Genomic DNA, 23430 nt, shown 5'->3' with positions numbered 1-23430 from the left:
AAGCAAGCTGCCTCGGGGTCGACCGCTGCCCCCCTGTCAACACAGATTGCGACCGGTCAGAGAGGTAGGAGGAGAACCACCGCAGAACGGTGCCCCCCACCCCCAACCCCGCCAACCGGTGCAACATGATACCATGGTCGATGGTATCAAAAGCCGCTGAGAGGTCTAACAGGACCAGGATAGAGGAGCAACCCCTATCCCGAGCCCTCCAGAGATCATCCACCAACGCGACCAATGCCGTTTCCGTGCTGTGCCCAGGCCGGAAGCCGGACTAGAGCGGGTCTAGATAGACAGCTTCATCCAGGTACCGGGGAAGCTGTTGCGCCACCACACTCTCAACAACCTTCGCAACAAAGCGAAGGTTGGAGACTGGACGATAGTTAGCCAAAACAGCCGGATCCAGAGAGGGCTTCTTGAGGAGGGGCCTCACAACCGCTTCTTTCAAAGCGGCCGGCAGGACCCCCTCACTCAAAGAAGCGTTAACAATCTTCTGGAGCCAGCCTCGTGTCACCTCCCGGGAAGCCAGTACCAACCAGGAGGGGCACGGGTCCAATAAACATGTGGTTGCGTTCAGCCATCCCAGGACCCTGTCCATGTCCTCGGGAGCCACAGGATCGAACTCCCCCCAGATAACACTCTCAAGACCTGTCTCAGTCATCCCATCCGGACATACCCAGTCAGAGGCCAGCCCTTCCCGAATCTGAGCGATTTTGTCATACAGATACTGCACAAAGTCCTCAGCTCAGCCCTGCAGTTTATGAACATACAGTTTATGAACTGAAAATGTGAGGAAATTACCTGGATTTCTTGTAGAGTATCCTCCTCTTTAGTATCTATCTTCTTTTCAAGCCCTTCTCCACGCAACAAGGCTTCCAGTGTGGTCCCTTCTGATGTGAAGCCATCCTTCTTCAGTGGCAGGTCAACTTCTGACAAATCAAATCACAATGACTACTATTATTTCCTTACAGTAAGCAACCAGAAGGATGGATAGAATAGTCATACAGTTTTCAGTTTATTCACAAGAAAGAGCAAATGTCTTTAAACATACAGTTATTATTTGGACATGTTGATGTTGATATATACAAAAGTCAAATTTGAACTCTATGAACTAGCCTCGCTAGTAAAATATAGCCATCTCTTACCAATACTGAATTTTTTTCAAAGAAACATTAATGTAAATATTTGTCTAGTTGATCATTTGAAGAGAGCTTTGATGTGGAAACAGCTCTTAGCTGGTGTGGCATCAGGTCATCTTGTCTAATCTACAAATGAAACAGCTTAACCTGGTTAGTAGTTGGGGGTGAAAACTGCAGAAATGCTAAGAAATATACACTATATTCAATAGTTGAAAAAGATTCTGGGAAATGGAAATGGCAAACCCCTTTGATTATTGCTGACAAAAAAACTGGGTGGTCATGGCCATGAAGTCACAAGAAATTGAGCTCATCACAAAGAGACTTTATTTTTTTATATTGTCAAACATTGAAAAATACAGCATCCCTTTTGACATGTAGCCTAGATGATCAGAAGTTCCTATCACTTTTCTTTTGCAGACCATTTCTTACCCAAATAATACCCAAATCCATCACCTAATCAGTCTTATCCTTGAGATCTTTGGTGCCACTCACTAAAGAAATACCACACTGGGAATCAATATTAAACAGTTCCTTGAGTTGAATGGCTCTCTTTTGCAAACATTTATGTGCAGCTTGAAGAACTGAATAAGCTCATCCACCATCTATCCAAACTTTGCAAAAGATATATACATATGACAGCAACTGTACTGCATGGAGAAAAATTCCTGATTCCTGTGACAAATGCACACACTAGCATAGTCCAGCGAAAGTCACCACCAACCATGGTGGTAATGGTGGTTGTGGTGGGAGTGATGCATTCTTCTAGTCAATTTAAAGTGCCATAATTGGGATAAAATTCAACAGCCTGCAGCTGGATTCCTATTGTGCAAGAGACTTTTCTCTCCCATCCCTCCCCTTCATGCTTCCCAAAACTGTTCTGGAGAGTTTTGCAAATAGAGTCTGAGGACATTTATGGGCTTCTGTCAGTGGGAAGGAGTTAACTGGATAAAAAAAGGCCTCCTTTGAGTCAGGCTTGAATTCTGGTAACTTTACAGACACAAAAACAGTATCTTCTTCCGAGATACTTTTTCATGTCCCAGTCTAACCTCCAACCCTGGGAATTCCCACAGATGTACCACCCAATTATTAACCAGCCCAGGTGCTACTTAGCTACTGAGCACAGATTCAATTGGGCAGGTGCCACAATCGGAGTTAAACCAGGTAATGGGATGTCATCTTTTATGGCCGAGCACCAATTTGTATTTGCATTTGTCAACATCATTGCCCAGTGGATCATTGGTTGCCCTCTCCCCTCTTTGGAAGAGCTTTATAACTCCCGCTGCCTTAAGAAAGTTCAAAACATTCTTAAAGTTCCATCTCATCCTGGGCACCCTTTTTTTGAACTATTACCATCTGGCAGACAGTACAGGATAATAAAAGCAAGGACAAATAGGCTGAAAAACAGCTTCTATCCCAGGACAATAACCATATTGAATTCTACGGTATAGTTCAATATTGGGTTTTCAATTTCAATTATATAGAATGTAAAGGATGTATGTTTGTGTTTTTATTTTTATAGTTATAATGTACACTGAAGACGGCATTTAATTTAGTTGTACCATGTGCAATGACAATAAAGTAAAGTAAACTAACTAAAGTAAAGTATGTTGGTAATGTATCATTAAGTGTTACCAATTTTCCATTCAAATATTGGTGTATTAAAACAAACAAATCTGTTTCTATGTATTTTTATAGCTATCCAGCTAATCTCACTTTGCTTTGAGAACAGACACCTCATCACATTCCCCCCCAAAATAAAACAAATGCTGTTTCACATACATTGTCATTTCAACCCTGGATGCTTCTTGCCAAAATTTAGAGCATACCGGTAAATAACTTTTCCTCTTCTCTTCTCCAGGGTCAAGGGTGGGAAAAAAAAAAAAGAATAAATCCTTCCTACAAGCAGTATTGTTTTGAAAAAAGGAGTGTCTCATTTCAGCATCCTAAAAACTCTCCCTTATATTGTTCTGTTACAAATATAGGATTAGAGGAGAGAACTTTACATTCTTTCCTATTGTGCAGGAGGAGGTGCTTATTTGATTGATGACTTTTTTTTTCCTATGCTTTGCCCATAAAAAGTTCCTTCTCTTTTTGTCTGTCTTTAACTTTAATACAGTCTAAACAGGCAAAAGACAAAAGATCAACAACCAACCTCTGTTTCTATATGACTGGTGGAAAGTTAAAATGGATGACGATCATTTAAAAAAAAAAATTGTACATGGTGGAACCGTCTTGGTCATATCTCCGCCATACAAAGTATAACACAATTTTTTTTTAACAATAAAGGTTTTTTTTAAAAAAATGGATGAAGATCAATGCCAAATACTGTACATGACAGCAGCTAGGCTTCAGAGAGTTAGGCTCAGGACCCAACCCTGTCAAAGTCAGCTTCAAAAGGGTGCCCTTACTTGAGGAAGACAAGGATTCCATGGAGGATTGGTAATAGCCAACATCTTTCAAACGAATATGTCATGACAATAGACTAATATCCATTTGAAGCAATCATTTCACCTTTATGATTTTCTATATAAGGCATATAACTTTATAATATGGACGAGGGAATAGATGGGCAACTCATCAAATTTGCAGATGACACCAAGCTGACAGGAATAGCCAACACTCCAGAAGATAGACTCAAGATACAGAAGGATCTTGACAGACTTGAATATTGGGTGCTATCTAACAAAATGAAATTCAACAGTGAAAAAAGCAAGATTCTACATTTAGGGAAGAAAAACAAAATGCACAGGTACCATATATGTGGTACCTTGCTCAATAGTAGTAACTGTGAGAGGGATCTTGGAGTCCTAGTAGACAACTATTTAGATATGAGCCAGCAGTGTGCAGCAGCTGCCAAAAAAGCCAACACAGTTCTGGGCTGCATAAAGAGAGGAATAGAATCAAGATCACGTGAAGTGTTAATACCACTTTATAATGCCTTGGTAAGGCCACACTTGGAATATTGCATTCAGTTTTGGTCGCCACAATGTAAAAAAGATATTGAGACTCTAGAAAGAGTGCAGAGAAGAGCAACAAAGATGATTAGGCAACTGGAGGCTAAAACATATGAAGAACGGTTGCAGGAACTCGGTATGTCTAGTTGGATGAAGAGAAGGACTAGGGGAGACATGATAGCAGTGTTCCAATGTCTCAGGGGTTGCCACAAAGAAGAGGGAGTCAAACTATTCTTCAAGGCACCTGAGGCACCAAGGGAAAACAAGAGGCAATAGGTGGCAACTAATCAAGGAGAGAAGAAATTTAGAACTAAGGAGAAATTTCCTGACAGTTAGAACAATTAATAAGTGGAACAACTTGCCTGCAGAAGTTGTGAATGCCCCAACACTGGAAATTTTTAAGAAGATGTTGGATAACCATTTGTCTGAAGTGGTGTAGAGTTTCCTCCCTGGGCAGGGGGTTGGACTAGAAGACCTCCAAGGTCCCTTCCAACTCTTTTATTCTATTCTATTCTAATATTGTACTGAATAAGTAAAGAATAGATCCAATATAGCTCCCTTTTTGTCACTTGTGAGACTGTGAAAAATAAAAAAGCAATTCAACTTCCAAAAGAAATACAGGGGGTATTTTTAGTGGGTAGAGGGCAGGAGGGGGTGCCTTCAAATCAATGTTGATTCCTGGTGATTGTCTGGTCCCTACAGTCTTTTGGGCAAGATTTCAGAAGTGGTTTGCCACTGACTATTTTCCGGGGTTGAGAAAGAGTGACTCAGGGTCACCCAATTGGCTTCATGTCTAAGGCAGGACTAGAATACACAGTCTCCCAATTTCAAGCCTAATGCCTTAACCACTACATCCAACTGGCTCGCAAAGAAATGCTTTACACAATGCACATATCATTAGTTTGTCACTTGGATTCCTTGGAACCAGTTTATTTTCATAAGCTCTACACTGTAGCTGATTCTGATAGATACCATTTAACATGGCAGACCTCTTAACAATTTTTTAAAAATTGAAATGCATGAAATGCCTGGCACATCAGAGATCTACTGCTGGGTGAATGTAACCACACAGCTCATTAACAAAACAAGGCAGAAAGTGCCTTAAAGGGCAACTGAGTGGCTCAATGAGCAATTACATCTCATGTCAGTTCCAAATTAGAATCTATCAACATCACAAGAGTATGAAATACCAGCTCCATTTCTGCTTCCCATTCTTCCCATTTTTATTTTGTGGAAAGTATTTATGGCATTTATTCAAAACAACTAAAGTCAGAAAGACAATCATGAGGTATGCCAGGGGAAGGGGGAAAAACAGATGAATCTTACTCTGCTGGGAAATACAGAGAGAGAGAGAGAGAGAGAGAGAGAGATTGTCTGCTAGCTGTCGAGTTTGCAAAAGATACCATCTTCTGGGATGGTGCTCTCTGCCAGCAGCTGGAAAGCCTCAAGGGAAATGGTGGTAGAGAATCCAGGCAAGCTGCATTCATCCATCATATTGCTCATTTCCACATCTCCAAGGCATAAATGCAACATTAGAATGCAAAGGCAGGGATAGAGTTTTAGAGATGGGGGATGAGGGGGGAGAAACTAGTATAAACATTCTTCCTTGAGTAGTTGATAGTTTAGATAAATGATGATGTCATATCAATATACTATTGTGGAGTCTTTTTGTTTTAGCACTATGCAAACTCCATATAGAAAGGGATTTTTATTGACCTTTATTAGCTTCAGAAGCCCCTAAAATCAAACTAACAGCCTCCACATTGTCTTGTAACACTCATTCAATGCATTTGTCTCCCAATGTTAACCAAGCTTGACTTCATCCAAACTCGCCACTCTAGATTTCTGCAAGTTATTCTTGGGACATAGATGTCCTACCAGTCTCCTGCCCACAAACAATAATATTGTCCTCTGCTTATCCTGTGTGAGCAACAATGTTTTTGCTTTGATGGAGGAGAGTTCTTCTTTGGTTAACGACATCTTAATCAAATGTCTAAGGAGACATTATGCTCATTTTTTTAATATTCTGGAAAATAGGGGACCTAGAGGAGGGTTTTTTCACAAAAAGGACAGGTAGTGTCATAAGATGAAAGAAAGCAAGGCATAGTTTATGACTTTATAGTTCCATACTACTCTAGCACTAGAAATTGTAGCAAAAAAAGCAGATGGTCTTTAATCTAACTAATTCTATGTTTGATCTAAAGAAGCTCTACTCCTCACATTATTTTCCTGCCTCAATGTCACCTTCATTTTTCAAGTCTCCACTTTATAAAGACCATGGTTCTTTCTTAAAGGGCCTCTTTCCAAAGGTTAATTTAAAAAAAAAAATAAAGTCTAGAAGTTTTATCCTATTCTTAGAGAAAAATGATAGATCTTTTATAAAATGAATAATGCTCAAGGATAGTTAAAAGCAAGCTAAAATTTGCCCTCGTCCTTATAGATCTTTTTATCATAGAACAATTATTCAAATAAGCAGTTCTTGCAATTTTGGATATTATTGAAATAAATAAGATTTAGGAATGAGAGAATCTATACAAGGAAGGATTGTTGTCCATCTGAAATTCTACTTACCCATTGCATATTATGGATGAGAGGAAAAAAGCATATGTGTTTCTGTCTCAGATTTAATGATGAGAGATCTCTTTGAGGTTTTGTATTCATTATGAGTTTCATAAATTCTACTTATCAAGAAAAAGACCAAGTAATATATAAAACTACAAAACCACAAAACACACAAGGGAGAATCATCCAGACAAAGTAAATGGCAACCTCTAAGCAATATTAGATTAAACTAACTTTGGTTTAAGGCTTCATTTTCTTAAAAAAATGCTGTCTTTGAAAAGTGACAAACTGGGTATTTATAAGGACCTATAACATTCAAATCTAAGGAAGACCAAATCAGCCACAAATCCCTGTTGAAGATGTGTCCATTAACAAGTGATCCTGTTGCAAACCAGTAATAAAGATAAGTAGAACCCATCCCTGTACCTAACCTTGTAGCAAGATGACAGTCAACCACCACACATCCTGTAGGATAACTTTGATTTTACTGCTTTCCAAATATGTCATTGTTGCAGCATCTTTTAGCCCTCTTGAAGTAGAATGGGACAACTCACTGCAGCCAACTCATTCCAGTTGACTTGCCACAGGACAACTCACTATGGGACAATTCAACGTAGGATAACTCAAGAAAGGAATAAGAAGAATTGCAGCTTACTCCACTTTGAGGACTTTGAACTTGAGAAAGTTCAAACCTTAAGCAAGACAAGGACTGCTGCTATTCATTTGTCCCTCTCTTGAGTTGCATTGCGTTGCATTGCGTTGCATTGCGTTGCATTGTGTTGCATTGCGTTGCATTGCGTTGCATTGTGTTGCATTGCGTTGCATTGAATTCTCCCATGGTGATTTGGCCAGGCGAGTCAGCCAGGGTAAGATAGTCAGGGCAAGATGGCTGAGGAAAATCGGCTACAGCAAGTCAGCTGGGGCAAGTGATGGCAAACCATTTTGTCATTGCGTGCCGAAAGCTCTCTTTCACGTGCATGCGCATGTGACTCCCCCACCCCATCCTCCCATGCATGCGTGTGTGACCCCCCCCCGTGCTCCCTGCCCCCCCACGCATGCACGCACAACACCCCCCATGCCTCATTTTGGCCTTAAAATGGTCCGCGCCCCCTCCCCCCACAGCCCATTTTTGGTCCCAGGAGGCTTCAGGGAGGCATGTACCCCACCCGCCGTGCATGCATGGCAGAGACCTGAAAATCAGCTGACCAGCGGGAGGCACACACGCATGCAGGATGGAGCTGAGCTGTGCGACGGCTCATGTGCCCACAGAGAGGGCTCTGAGATTCGCCGTCACAGTCCTAGGCCCTTCTTGAAGTGATACCTTGGCAAAAGACAGTCTTAAACTTGGAATCAGCCCCATAAAGACATTAAGGAAATTCCTGCACAAATACTGTTGTCTTCTAAGAGTGTCAACAGCAGACACTAAGTAGTGAAGAAATCTTCCTTGACTGAAGGATGACACCCAGACTGACTTATGGGGGCAAAAAGATCTGGAGTTTATACAATTTAAAAGACATAATCCTTGCAGCATAAGGGTTTTAAAAAGTGATGGCTTTATTTTTGTATAGTAATAACAAAGAAAAAAATTAGTTATTTAAAGATGTGGAAGATTCATGTGTATCTACAAGAAACTATTATTTATGTGGTCACTAAGAATCAACATTGACTTGAGAACACATAATTAATTAATCTTCAAGAAAATTACAGATTAGTTATATATTTGCTCAAAATGGGTTCCACCAGAAATTCCTTTCACTAAGAACACAAGGACGGTTATTTTTCAGGAACTATGTAAACAAACTTCTACCTTAACACATCATATATAATTCCTTTATTTGTAGAACCTTATACTGTATATACAAAGGCATTAACAGGTGGAAATGTTTACCTTTCTCCCATCAAAAAATGCCTGAAACTATTTTGATAACCATTAAAGTATACTTTTCCACAAATCCTTGTCTCAATTCAGAATAATACAATGAATTAAATTACAGAGATAATTATAGTTTTTAAGCTTTACATATTAAATCTTGTTTGGTAAAAAAAAAATTGTAAATTCTGCATTAGCATTCTTTGAATAAAGGTAAAGGTTCTCCTCACACATATGTGCTAGTCATGCTAGTCATTCCTGACTCTAGGGGGCGGTGCTCCGTTTCAAAGCCGAATAACCAGCAATGTCCGAAGACATCTCCATGGTCATGTGGCCAGCATGATTCAATGCCGAAGGTGCAAAGTAAATGCTGTTACCTTCCCACCAAAGGTGGTCCCTATTTTTCTACTTACATTTTTTACGTGCTTTCAACCTGCTAGGTTGACAGAAATGGGACAAGTAATGGGAGCTCACCCCAATACACAGCATTAGGTATTCAAACCGCTGAGCTGCCAACCTTTCAATAGACAAGCTCAGCATCTTAGCCACTGAGCCACTGCGTCCCTTATTCTTTGAATATAACTATATAATTTTTAGCAATTGTTCAATTATGTTATGCTTTTATATGAAAGCTGAAGAACTCAGAAACATTAAAACCAGCACAGAATACTGTTGATATACTTTTTAAAAGAGTAAAATCTATATATATATATAAAAGCGAAAACCACTCACGGCATAATCATGAAATCTCCAGAACCGTAAAACCTACAAACTTGAAATTTGTCACGTATGTTCCTCTTGGCTTCTAGATGCTCACTAAGAAAGGATTTTTCAAAATGACCATCAGAGCATTAGTATTTCCTATATTATTATTAACACACTCTGATGCTAAGGAGTTCTACTCCTCCTCCCCACCTGAAAAGAAATATGTTCCAAATGCAAAACACAAGCAGACGAGAGGAGTTTCACTTTCAGTTTTACTTTCACAGCAGCAAGCAACTTTACTACAGAACAGTTGAGCTGAGCCATGCCCAGCCTCCTTTCTGTCTTCTTGCTCACACAGCAAATACTGTTTGAGTTTCCAAACTCCCCTCAACTCTCTCACACACTGTTAGGATGCTATCCAGATGGATACTGATGGATGCTGCGGGCTGGAACATTCTACTCCCCCTCCCCCTCTATTCCAACTGCCAGTTACATTATATTAACGAACTCTGATGCTATGGAGTTACACATTGTACATTAAGTTTCAGGCTGTAAGTGTCAATTTATCAAGCCCGAGCACATATTGTAGTTTTGTAGCGAAGCATGGGCGTCCAGCTAGTGAATACATATACATGTACATGTACATGTACATGTACATAGACATACATACACACACACACACACACACACACTATATCATTGTTAAAGATTTTTAATGAAAAGAAAAAAAGAACCCATTCATCTTTCATAGTAACTTTTTTGATATTTGTTTTTTCTTAACTGAATGCAGAAGTGGTCAAATGATAATCTATAATAAATCTATGTAAATCTTCCATTTATGGAAGCAGGTTTTTTTTTAAAAAAAAAAAGTCACAAAGACGTGTTAAAATCTGAACTCTTAAAAAATAATTTGGAAAAACTATCCAGTATTTAAAGGCCTGCTTTTAAACATTTCATCACTGCTAGAAATTTATTGGTAAGAAGATCGTTTTGTTATACTATTAAAATAAAAATAGTATATAAAAATAAACTGTTTTAGACATCTATTATTAACTAGAGAACAAAGGCATCCATTTTTAAAGAACAATAGCATAGTGTTTTGCATTTTATGCATAAATGATAATATATTCATCAGGGCTTACATCTAATTAAGTATTTGTAAGACTGCTGCTCTATGTATGGCAATTAACCTAGCAAATTTATGGAGCAAACATGGCACACATAGCCAGACATGGTGTTCTCGCACCATAGCCAACAGGATCCAAACCCTCTCTTATCTACCAAAGGTACTTGGTGACCTTGGATGAATCACTAATTCTGAGGTAAAAGGAAACATATGACTGATACATACCTCCCTAATCCTAGAGCAAAAAAGGGGAAAAAAATGTAATAAATCAACAATAAAGGAATAAACAATAAATGATGTTTCTTTAATTATTAAATTTTAGAAGCAGGCAATACCTGATGACTTTTATTTCAATATTCTCCTTATAACCTTCTGAGTGACCAATGCTGGAGGCCAGAGGTGGTATTCACTTACCTTCACTACCTGTTCACAAATGTGAGCACGCGAGGACCTTCTGCACATGCGCAAAGCATCAAAAACAGGACGTGATGACGTCCAGGCGGGTTGGTGGAGCCTCCCGCAGCCGCCTCTATCGGTTCTCCCAAACCGGATAGAACCGGCTGAATACCACCACTGCTGGAGGCAGAGGACAGGGATAGAATGGGATTGATCAGTCTGATTTTGGAAGGTAGCCAGCCGATTTTCAGATAGAATCAGCCTTGAGTGTAACTATGCAGATTTGAAGGCCAAAACATGGGAATCATCACCCATCACTGTTTATCCAAGTGTTAGCAAGAGCATTGGGAAGTGGAACTAAATCCCTACATTCAATCAATTGTTCTCACTCCACCCTCGTTTCCCGACCAATACGTCTAAAACTTAAGAAAGAAAAAGAAATCTCTCCATAAGAAAAAAAAAAAAAGCAAATTATAATGAAGAGGGTGAAGTGCTAGTGACTTTGGATTTCCTTCATTTGATTTAACAATGAGCCCAGAAGCTGTGGCTTTGGCTAAAAGATGGATGGCTGCAGAGAGGTGCTGGATTGCAAAGATGAATGACTGTTCATCTGTCCTTGATGTGAACAGAAATGTCTTTTCTGAACAGCCAGGCCAAACCCAGGCATGTCATGTCCCTGTTTCAAAGTCAGATAAACAGAAGGCAGATGGAGCTCCTAGGGAGCATAACCCTTTGGATTTGTTTAATTCTTTCGCTCAGAAGGAGGGAACACGCAGGCAACCTTGGGCTCCCACACAAGGTCAGTGTGTCCATTCATTAACATCTGTCCCTGAGATTTGTTAAACAACTTTTCTTCCTCTGGACATTCATCAGTCTGCAGAACATAAGCAAGGCTTATGTTACTAGGTAAAGAAAAGACTGCAGAAACCAGAAAGGTAATAAAGCCAATCAATCTGTGGATCTGTTTTGCTGCTGAGCATCCTGCAAGCTGCTTTTAGTGAGAGAGAATTGGCAGTGATGGTGAAAGATGGAACAGCAGCAATGGCACAGTGAGCTGGAAGACATCTTAGCTCCACTAATGTGTTTCTGTCGTGTATCAAAGCAGTAGGAGACCTATTAAAATTCAGGGAATGAAGAGCTGGCCGAAAGAGTTAGAAGGTTTGGTTTCAGCCATCTTAATGATTGTTTAGATCCCTTTCAGGCATCATTTCTAAGAGAAAACTGATTGATTTTTGCCTGTTAGGTTATGAAAAGTAGGAATCGCCAGAGTATATGATTAGAGATATATGAGCCTATCCATTCCAAAAGAAATGTCACTTTTAAAAAGTCTTAAATTTCCCCAAAAGGGCCTACAAGATTTACATTTACAAGAATGTAGGGGGAGACTTACCAATTTCCTTACATTAAATCTAATGATGAGTGTCTTTAAAATATAATTATAAAATTATAATTATCTACAATTACAACTATAATTTTCATTAGTTCTATGTTCTGTCACTGTAAGAGTACAGGTATTTCACTTAGGCAGCTACTTACAACAATTTTGATGTATGCTTTATATATATGGAAGTCCTTGACTTATGACCACAATTGAGCCCCAAATTTCTATTGTTAAGTGAGACATTTGTTAAGTGAGTTTTGCCCCATTTTATGACCTTTCTTGGCAAAGTTGTTAAGTGAATCATTGCAATTGATAAGTTAGTAACCTGGTTGTTAAATGAATCTGGCTTCCCCATTGACTTTATTCATGAAAAGTTTGCAAAAGGTAATCACATGACCTTGGGACACAGCAATGGTCATAAGTAGGAACCAGTTGCCAAGCATCTGAATTTTGATCACATGACCATGGGGTACAAACGTTTTAACTGAAAAATGGTCATAAGTCACTTTTTCAGTGCCATTGTAACTTTGAACAGTCACTAAATGAACTGTTGTAAGTAGAGGTTACTTTATAGGCTAAACAAAATACACGAATTCATAGATTAATGCTCCATCATATTTCTGATTCCTATTGTTGTAGAACTCCATAGCACAAGTAGAAGTTAATAAAGAGTCTTCTGCCTCCTTTGGATTGGTTCCAGCATCAAATACTTAAAAACTCTCACTAGCTTCATCTCTCCCCTTGTAAGACTAATGGCAGCAGTCAACTCAGGTTTAATTTGTCTTTACAGCCTTCACTTGAACTAACCTCTGAGTGTTGACCTAATTAATTGCTCTGCTTACACACTGTCAAAAAAGCAAGTTTGTATTGTGTTTCCTGCTAAAATAGGGTGCTAAATGAGGCTTTAAAAGCCTAGCCTCTTTTACTATTTTTATTACTTTGAATGTTTTGAGATGGATTTTCTGAATTACATAAAAATTATTAAATTCTTAATTCGCTGAATGTATTTTGCAAATTCACTCTCTCTAAAAACCTTTGAGATGACTGGTTATTTATTTATATATCAGTTTGCTCCAAATAAATGTTCTAAAAATCAGATCATTCAATCAAAAATAGATGGTGAAGAACAGTAAGGCAAATATAATAATTAAAAATAACAAAATAACAACAGGGATATTTTAGCAATCTTTCAATCTTGCATGGATAGCATCCATCACTGAAAAGCCAAGGATTTATATGAGTTCAGAAGGGTCTGGGAGTAGATATCACGTTTGCCCCAGGGTGGCTTCGGAAGAGGGAAACTTGGAAAATAATATTCATTTTGCTTTATGCTCATTCTATCCCCTTTCTTGATAGATGGGAATCCTCACCAGATATATTCAAATCACCTGGATTAGATGGGCAGAATCTATTTGCAAAAAAAGTAACCTTGTAGATACCTAGACCCCAGAAAAGGCCTTCATAGAGAATAAATAATAATCAGCACCATAAAATGGACTTAGAAACATGCTGGCTGGAGAGTTCTGAGAGTTGACATCCACACATGTTAAAGTTGCCAAGATTGAAAAATAATAATCATTTCTGCAAGCTCCCCTTAACAGCTGGCCCATTCTTTCTCTATCCCCAAGGTCAACTCCAAATTTCTTCACAACTAAGCATATCAGCAGGCACTGGTTTCAAGGATGTCCCCGTGTAAAGCAAATTATGGCAATCCAGATGACAGAGGGCTAATGGAAGGACAACCAAGGGACAAGTCAGCTCTCCCTCATGTAACTCTTCAAATTGTCTAGGCAAGTGTGACCACATTACATTCCTCAGGGAGGAGGAAAAAGGCCCTCATTCCATCTCTGAGGACCTTCACCATCTATTTAGTGTCTGTAATAGGACAGCAATTACCAGGCTAAATGCTCAGATGATTGGACCTATTCCAGCAGCCTCATTTCTCAGCGGCAGATTCCAAAGGTTATATGGAGATCATTTAGGCAAGTAGTTCTTGCCTAAATGGTTTCCATCTACCAAAGGCATTGTGGTGTAGCTTACAACTGCAGGCACAGAAGCTAAAGTCATGCCCTGTGCCATTAACATGATCATTATTTGCTGACAGGTTTGTGATCCATAACAATTATCAGTTCTCTTGCAGCATTTGCATCCTGCAGAATGAAGGGCACTGAGTTACAGTGACAGGTGTACTTGTAGTTGAATACAGCATTACTTTTGGATGGCAGTGGGGGCCTAAAACGGTGGCGGCGTTGCCAGCCAGGCTGAACTAGCCAGCACGCTCTTCGGAAACAGCGGCTCAATCAAAGAACAAGCCATCCTTAAGTAAAACCGAGTCGGAAAAACCTGTGTGTATTGGAAGGATAGTCCAGGAATGGAGGTAGAACTACAGCCGTCTCCAAAAACGTCTCTCTTGGGCAGACTGAGTCGAAAGACTGGGCCCAAGAGAGAGGCAGGAGGGCGTGGCTAAAGAATTATGACTCAGTCTCTGGGCAGATCCGACTGTAGCAAACCATTCCTGGATTATCCCGCAGCTACACTGGAGAACTACCATGCTGTGATGCAACAGGAATTGCACAGGGTATCGTTGATTTGTGTTTTAGTTTAATGTCAATATAGGAGTATTGATCCCAAGTCATACCAAGTCATACAATCCTGAATGCACAGAAGCTGTGAGTTGAAGCCAAAAGTCCACCATAGGGCAAAAGATGTAATGCATGGGTGTCAAACTCACCGTGTCACCTTGCCATCATGTGACATTTTGTGACATTTTCCCATTCGTGGAGCTGGTGAGGGCAAGGCCTGGGCATGATGCATCTGACCCGCGGGCTGCCAGTTTGACACCCCTGATGTAATGGAATGTGTGGATGACCTTGGGGAATGAAGGAAAGAGATGCTGCCTAGGAAATTATCACATAAGAGAGGGATAAGCCCCCAATGGATTAGTGTTCAGAGCAAGAAACTTAGGAAGGACTCGCCCTAACAGGTCAAACAGTTTAAAAGTGGCAGTGGGACATTTGTGCCTTTAGATCTGCAAGATTCTGTTACTGTAGGCTTACAATAAAGTACAACAGTGTTTCTCAACCTTGAGAATTCTTGTGAGTTAAAGTCCACACATCTTCAATTTGCCAAAACTGACAAACACTGACGTAGAATTAGCTCATCTAGTTGCGTTTCCTATCTGGTTTACCAGGGAGAGCTGAAAGAGGATTACACTTTGGAAGGTACATAAAGACAAGGGAAATGCTAGATATAATTTAAAGTTAATTTGCATTTTAAATAATTACTTTGTTAATGATTAATAAGTAACACAAAGGCTTTTGGAAGCTGTACATCCAGGTGCCTGCATCTGACAGCCCTTGTGTGCTGATAGGAGCTAAACAAGGTTGGCCTGTGGCTGGACTATAAATTAGACAGGAAAATAAGAAAACAACCTGGGAGAAGGTCATGGGTGCTATGTTGCTGCCAAGAATTTCAGGAACATGTTGATGAAGTTTCCAGAATTCCAATTTTATTTCCAGACTTTTTTTAAAAAAAAATCTTTTTATGCCTGGTTGTAGCACCACAGGAGTGGAATTATTGTTTCTACTAGTAGTGGGCCTATATGTAAGAAATCACCTTTTTTCCAGGAAGAGCTAAATCTAACTGAAGACTACTATATGTGAGCTAGATAGAAACAGACACAGAAATATCTACACCTTGGTTGTCACATAATTGTCTGGATGTTTGCGTGCAGTCTCCTAAACTGTCTTACTCCCATCCATTTGGAGCACAGCTTAATAAAGAACTACTTTCTGATATTAACATGTCATGTTACATAGAAGACAGGGTATCTGTTCCAACAAATCATACTATGTATCTGTATCCTGCTTTAATGAATATGGCATCACCTGTCCTCCTTCATCTGATCCTATAATATTGGCACAAACACATGTAATAATTGAATTCATCAGATACAGTATTTGGCAGGCCTATTATTTTAGCATAAAACACTTAAATTTTATTAGGATATCAAGTGCAAATTGCAAGGAGATATTAAAGTGAATTAGAAACCAGTAGAAAATTATTTACTATCCATCAAAAGTAAAATGATTATTACACTATAAAAAGTTACCCAGGAGAAGAATAAAGACAAGAGATTGAAAATACTCACTTCAACAAATGAGGACAATGGAAAATTATCTACAGTCTTTCTGCTTTCTCTGTACCATAAAAACTGGCTTACAACATTTCAAACAAGAGTTTAATATCATTTATTACTGATTCCTTCATGCTGTGCACTGGAGAAAGTGGGAGGGGACATTATTTCAATATTAGGTTATTTCAACCCCCTGAACAGTTTTATCTACAAGCCCACAGTGAAATTGAACAGAAAAAATATGACACTTTAATTAAGTATTATTCCAGATTTCTGTAACATATAAAGTATATGAAACTTTATTCCACTTTCTATCACACTGATCACTACTTCAGCTGTATAGATTTAGTTCTTAAACCAGTGGCCCCCCAACCTTTTGGGCACCAAGGACTGTTTCCGTGGAGACAGGTTTTTCCACGGACCCGGAAGGGGCTTGGTTTCCTGCCCTGCGTGCATCCCACACATACGCAGATGGGGCTTTACTTGTTTGTACAGACAGATTTCTGGCATGCCGCATACAGTTGCTGATCTGCGAACCAGAGGTTGGGGACCCCTGCTTTAAACAGATATTAAATGGAATATGTGATTCACAGACACACATAGAAAAAAGCTGCTAGTTTAAGGTGACCAGACGTCCCGCTTTTGGCGGGACAGTCCCGCTTTTGAGCAATTTGTCCCGCGTCCCGCGGCGTTTCAAAAAAGTCCCGATTTTTCTTGAGCCCCAGCTGATGGCTAGAAGAAAAAAAAACTGTTTAAACTCTTGCCCGGGGCTTCAAAGGGCCGCCCTACAGGCAATCAGTGTAAAGCAGTTTTTTTTCCCCCTAGCTAAGCTTCAGAAACGAAACCGAAACCAGGGTCTTTGGTGCAGCGTGACAAAATGAGGCAGAGAGAGATTTATTTTTATTTTTATTTTTCCTCCCCAAAAAAGGTAGGTGAAAAACTGCAAACAATGGGAAATTTAGGAGGAGAGTTCAAGATTTTAAAACACAAAGGAAAAAAAGCTGTATTTAACTAGGGAATTGTAATAATTGAGATACTATTAATTGTATATTGTGTTGAAAGCAGAAATGGTTAAGTTGTGGTTCAGAGGAATATATGGGAGAAATTATTTGGTTTATTATTATTGGTAAATATAATTAATTGATTTGTAAGAAATTGGATTGCATGGAAATAATTGGAATATTCATGTTCATATTGATTAATATACAAAAAAGATAGTTTTATAACTAATTGATTTATATTAAAATGTTGAATTTGTATTAAACAACTGTATTACATAATTACATAATTAAACAATGTGAGGATGGATATAAAAATAGATGACAATGGGAAGGGGTATAATATAGAATAGAAGGGAAAAATTGAATTTGATTAAGATTAGAGATGAGGATGAAGGGTAATATTGGTTTTTTTAAAAAATAGATGAGGAATAAATATGGCAAAAAGGAAATATAGAAATTGTAAATTTAATTGAAATGACTAAACGCTGTTTAAATTTGTGAACCAGCCAAATATTCTGTTCAAAGAAAATACATTGTATGTTTGTATGTGTGTTTCTAATTATTGCTATTTATTCATATTTGTTCTCTTTTATTCTTTAAAGTTTAACAATTCATTCTTTATCTTAATATCTTTATATTTGCTTGGGGTTGGCTTTCTTCCCTTTCATCTTTTTTATTGTACAGCAATCTTTCTCCTCAAACCTACCACCTCTCTCTTTTCTTTCCTTCTTACTTTCTCTTCCCCCCACCCTCTTTTTCTCCTCCCTACTTCCTCTTTCTTTCTCCTTCTCCTCCTCTCTTCCTCCCTCTCTTACCCTCACTCCTACTCTAATTTCCATTCCTTCATCCCTCTCTATTGCTGTAATCCTTTAATGCATATGGACTACTCAGAGGGCTGAAAAAGTTATTTTTGACTGGTCCTCACACTTTTGACCAGTCCTCGAACTTATGACTGTCCTCACATTTTACATTTTTGCCCTATCTTGTCATCATGGTGAAGAGAAGCAGTTGTGAAATGAGTGACATGGTTGTTAAGAATGCTGCATGGGCATAAATGTGAGGATGGTCATAAGTGTGAGGACCAGTCAAAAGTGCGAGGACCTGTCAGAAATGACTTTTTTCAGCTCTCTGGTTAGTCCTTTTGTGCATATGGACTACTCAGAGGGCTGAAAAAGTTATTTTTGACTGGTCCTCACACTTTTGACCAGTCCTCGAACTTACGACTGTCCTCACATTTTACATTTTTGCTCTATCTTGTCACCTTGTTGAAGAGAAGCAGTTGTGAAATGAGTGACATGGTTGTTAAGAATGCTGCACGGGCATAAATGTGAGGATGGTCATAAGTGTGAGGACCAGTCAAAAGTGCGAGGACCTGTCAGAAATGACTTTTCAGCCCTCTGAGTAGTCCCTATACACATAGCCATGGCCACCCGGTCACATGACCAGGTAGCCACGCCCACCCAGTCACATGGCCTCCAAGCCACGCCCACACAATAAGCCACGCCCACAATGGTGTCCTTCTTACCAATGTTAAAATCTGTTCACCTTACCCTATAGACATAGCCATGGCCACCCGGTCACATGACCAGCTAGCCACGCCCACCCGGTCACATGACCAGCTAGCCACGCCCACAAAATAAGCCACGCCCACAATGTCCCTCTTTACCAATGTTAAAATCTGGTCACCTTATGCTAGTTAAATGTTGGAATGATTTTGCTATTCTTCTAAAGAATGATCATGATCCTTGACATTGTTATCTGCCACTATCTGATCCACTTTCATGACATACTCTAGCCTGTATACTCATTTAAAGTCCAAACTTTTTCACCATAAAGTGAAAGTCAACTCAACTCTAGGGGAAAAAATAGTTGGGTTTTCCTGGGCAATGATCAGAAATGCAGAACATAACAAATGTTGTGAAGGGAGGAGAGAACTGAACAAAAGAGGTAAGCAATACAAACATGCAATGTTTTTATCTGTACTATTAATTTCATTTGTGATGCATTTATAACTAACTGCAATTCCAGCAATACACAGTAATATATTTCACTCCGTCATAACATCATAATATAAGATGTTTCTAAACTAAAAGTTCCATGACATGTAATATTATTGACCTCTGGACATTTCAAAGTGACAGGTATTTATTTATGTATTGATTTTAAAGCAACTTCACGGAGGCCAGTGAAAAAGAAATGTGCTTTTTCAAACTTGAAGCAATCTGATTCCAAGTGTAATCCTGGTGGAAGTCTAATTCCTGGTGAAACAAACTGGAGCCTGGTGACAAAAGGCTCATAGCTATGATGTGACTCTTCTAGTGCACAGGGGAACTAAATGATCCTTGGGTAATAATCAGGTCAACAGTATAGGTCCATGAGCATCAGCAGCTCCTTCCAATAACTGGGTGTTCATATGCAAATCTTGATATGTCAATACTCTCAGTTTGTACTGGTATGTCTCTTATTATTCCCAACCAGTGTAACAACTGGATAAGATCAAGAGATAGCAGCAAAAGAAGGAACAGTACTCTAGACATCAGTCAAAGGGAGCAAATTCTCAGGTAACTCAGACATAAAGCTGCTCTAATAATCCAAGTATGGCACAACCAGGGCATGAACAAAAAGCTTAGCCATCTCAAGTAGTGAGCAACCGATACCGTCTTTCAACATTTATTATTACATGGAAATAATATATTTTAATATTTTTTTCAGTGAAAGAATTTGGATTCCTAGGTTCACACCACATAGTAAAACTTTGTACTGGAAAGGATGGGTACAAAAATATATCATTATATTAGATCAATATTGTTCCATTATTACTTTAAATCTTTTCAACAATTAAAAATAGAATTTTCTTTACCATCAATGCAATGATGGAGATACATCCAGATGAAACTTTTTAATAGTTCAATACGGCCCTAGTGCTTTAGCGTCTTCTAAAATACCTAATAAGTTATTAATATTATATAATTCAGTTTCAGAATCCAAACCTTTTTTTCTTCTGTCATTCATTATTTTCTTCATTAATAATAAAAAAAAAAAACAATTTAAGTGCCCAACTCCAGATTGCTGCTAGGCAGCTCACAGCATAAGAATTTGAAAACAAATATACCATTAAATAGAAGAAGAAAAAACCTTAAACATAAGATGTAGGATCTCGCCAACAATAACAACCAGTAACAATATTTTATTCATCTGATAACAAAAGGTAAGAAAGAAGGGAGGGGCAATACATAAATGAAAAGAGAAAGGGAGATCAGAATGATTAGTAGGATAAGGAGCCTCAGATAAGCAAATACCAGTCAATAATTACAAATGAATATATTATTTACTTGAATGGGATTTGAGTTTAAGAGCATACCAGAATTAACTGCAAAATGGATTGTTTGAAATAGAGAATATCCTAACTTTCTAATTAAATTTTATTAGCTAGGTGGCCCTTTCCTTCAATTGTTGTCTTTGAGAGAAATACTTTTACAGCTTTATAGAAAGCAGAGATAAGGAAAAGCCAATCTCTATGGGGAGGCTAAGTGTTTTTTTGCTTCCAATATCTGTATCCATTCTGATCTTAGACATCCAATCAGAAAACAGTACTGAGTACCTGAACCTACTTTGTTAACAACTTTAATAACCCCTATCCTAAGGAGGTCCATCTAGTGGGACCAAGAAGAAGGGCCTTCTCCATGGTGGCTCCCTCCCGGTGGAACTTCATCCCCACAGAGATATCATTGAGCCCTATTCTGACACTCTTTTGCAAGGCCCTGAAGACCTTGTTGTCAAGGCTCCGACTATCAATCAGAATCAGAACTCTGAGACTTGGCTCCTTCTCAAAGGTCCTGTTTATTGAGTACATCATATCAGCATAGCTTCAATGGAAAACCAATTCTAAATCTTTCCCATGGTTTCAGTATGATTAAACTAGGAAATAACTCCATCCCCAAGTGTCACAGATCACATTGGCCAATTGGGTTGACAGGTAAATTCAGGCACTCCTTCCCCAGCCTTATCGGTTGCCAGTAGAGTTGACCTTGGTTCTCACTAGAAAGCTCTTTGTTGTGTCTAGTAATGCATTCCAACCTCCTTCCCCTCTTCCCCCTCAGTGTGGCAACTGAGGAATAGAAAGACGGCTGTGGCCAGGTTCAGTTCAACGTTGACACTGGTTTTGCCAACAGGTCTACGGACTTCAGAATAAAAGGGAGCCCATAAATAACTCATTGACCAGGGGGATGGGGGGGGTTATTGCTTTTAATTGCTTTTGTTTGTGGGGTTTTATCCTTGAAAACTGCTTGGAGTCTCTGAGCATGAGTTGGGCAGTCATATAAATGTTCTTAACTAAATAAATAAACTTTAGAGTTCAAGACAAAGTAACTGGGCAGCTCTAACTAGTTACAATATCATAGAATCATAGGACTGGAAGGGACCTTGGAGGTCTTCTAGTCCAACCCTCTTCCCCAAGGCAGGAGTCTTTGTATGCTCGCAGACAAACGGTTGTCCAATCGTTTCTTGAAAACCTCCAGCAATGGAGCACCCACAAAACCGTGAGGCAAGCTATTCCATTGATTCTATGATTGCATGATTCTATATTTAAAACCCATATGTTTAAATCATATGTTTATGAACCCTATGCTTATGAAACAAGTTTAGGGTCTTACCATATGGACAGGTGAACCACACCAGTACATATCAGAGAACATTTCTGGAGGGCAAGCAAGTCTTTTGTAAATCTGCCAGTTTCCCTGTGGCAAACAGGATCAAAGTGGGGCTATTCTCTTGGTCTCTCTTTTTCTAGAGCAGGGGTCTCCAATCTTGGCAACTTTAAGACTTGTGGACTTCAACTCGCACAATTCCTCAGCCAGAAAGCTGGCTGAGGAATTGTGGGAGCTGAAGTCCACAAGTCTTAAAGTTGCCAAGATTGGAGACCCCTGCTCTAGAGCCACACTGTCAACTGTGCTCTGTTTTGTTATATCTTAATAGCTAATCTGCTAATGGTTCCTGCATTCCTTCACCAACTTTATCACTGCGTTCCTCTACAACCTGCTTCCCAAGAATGCCTAGGCGTATTGCATGGAGGTCTGCTGGAAGAAAACGTTCACACATAAAATGATTTGCACAGTAGCTTCCATATGAGTAAAAGACCTCTGCTGCTTTTGGTTTCATGCTACTGTATTGCTCTTTAACTGGCTGATTACTTTTCTATCTTCCGCTTCATTTGATTTTCCCGTCTCTGATTAGTTCTGTTCTTCAGTATTAGTCTGCTTTGCGGAGTCTAGCTTAAAAAGACTGGCTTCCTTTCATAAATAAACTCCATGTTTTGGGCATCGCTTTTGCCATGACACCACATAAGGCAACAGTTCAATCCCTGATCAGCCTGACAGCTAGAAAATTCAGCACCCCAGATTGTATGCTGTGCAGGATGCCCCATATCATGTGAATCCAAGGTTGAAGAAGACAGGTTTTCAGAGTGGGAAAGTCACATCACCTTGTAAATCGTTAGCCTGGAGACATTGACTTGAAGATTATCTGAAAAACTCCCTAAAAGCCCCAACCCCATACATATTTATTTAAAAAACCCAAGAACAAAAATACAGCTTGAGAGTAACCACTGGGATATATACTATATCCCCATGTACCACCCCAAGCAGTGGTGGATTTCAAAATTTTTTACTACCGGTTCTGTGGGGGTGGCTTGGTGGGCATGGCATGATGGGGGTGGCTTGGTGGGCGTGGCAGGGAAAGGATGCTGCAAAATCTCCATTCCCACCCCACTCCAGGGGAAGGTTCTTGCAAAATCCCCATTTCCTCCCGATCAGCTGGGACTCAGGAGGCAGAGAATAGATGGGGGCGGGGCCAGTCAGAGGTGGTATTTATTGGTTCTCCGAACTACTCAAAATTTCTGCTACTGGTTCTCCAGAACTGGTCAGAACCTGCTAAAACCCACCTCTGTATAAAAGGCTGCACTGGATTCATACAAACATATTAAAAGGTAAATATTTCTCTGTCTGGACGTGGACCCAGCGTTAATCTCTGTTTCTAGGCCAAAAGAGCCAACGTTGCCAAAGAGATTTTCTGTGATCATGTGGCCAGCATGGCTACACACCATACTACTAGATGAAAATTCAGAACTTGCAAGTACTTAACAACTGCTAGTGACGGAGCAGAATAGG

General features: G+C 39.4%; 1 protein-coding gene across 11 annotated transcripts in view; it reads right to left on the bottom strand.

Annotated features, from left to right (window-relative positions):
* DPF3 (double PHD fingers 3) overlaps positions 1-23430 on the bottom strand; it is a 238132-nt gene that overhangs the window by 70158 nt on the left and 144544 nt on the right. For all 11 annotated transcript variants that reach the window (XR_015731348.1, XR_015731346.1, XR_015731350.1 and 8 more), the window contains one exon: positions 799-926. Coding sequence is in view for 5 of the 11 variants with exons in the window: in XM_034417697.3 (XP_034273588.1) it covers positions 799-926 (128 nt within the window). In the remaining 6 variants the exon portion in view is untranslated. The remainder of the gene's footprint in view (positions 1-798; positions 927-23430) is intronic.

Source organism: Pantherophis guttatus, chromosome 1 (assembly GCF_059756535.1).
Source record: "Pantherophis guttatus breed Tessera chromosome 1, ASM5975653v1, whole genome shotgun sequence".
Classification (NCBI taxonomy): Eukaryota; Metazoa; Chordata; class Lepidosauria; order Squamata; family Colubridae; genus Pantherophis; species Pantherophis guttatus.
Note: the sequence above shows the minus strand (reverse complement) of the source record. Positions and strands in the feature narration are given on the sequence as shown.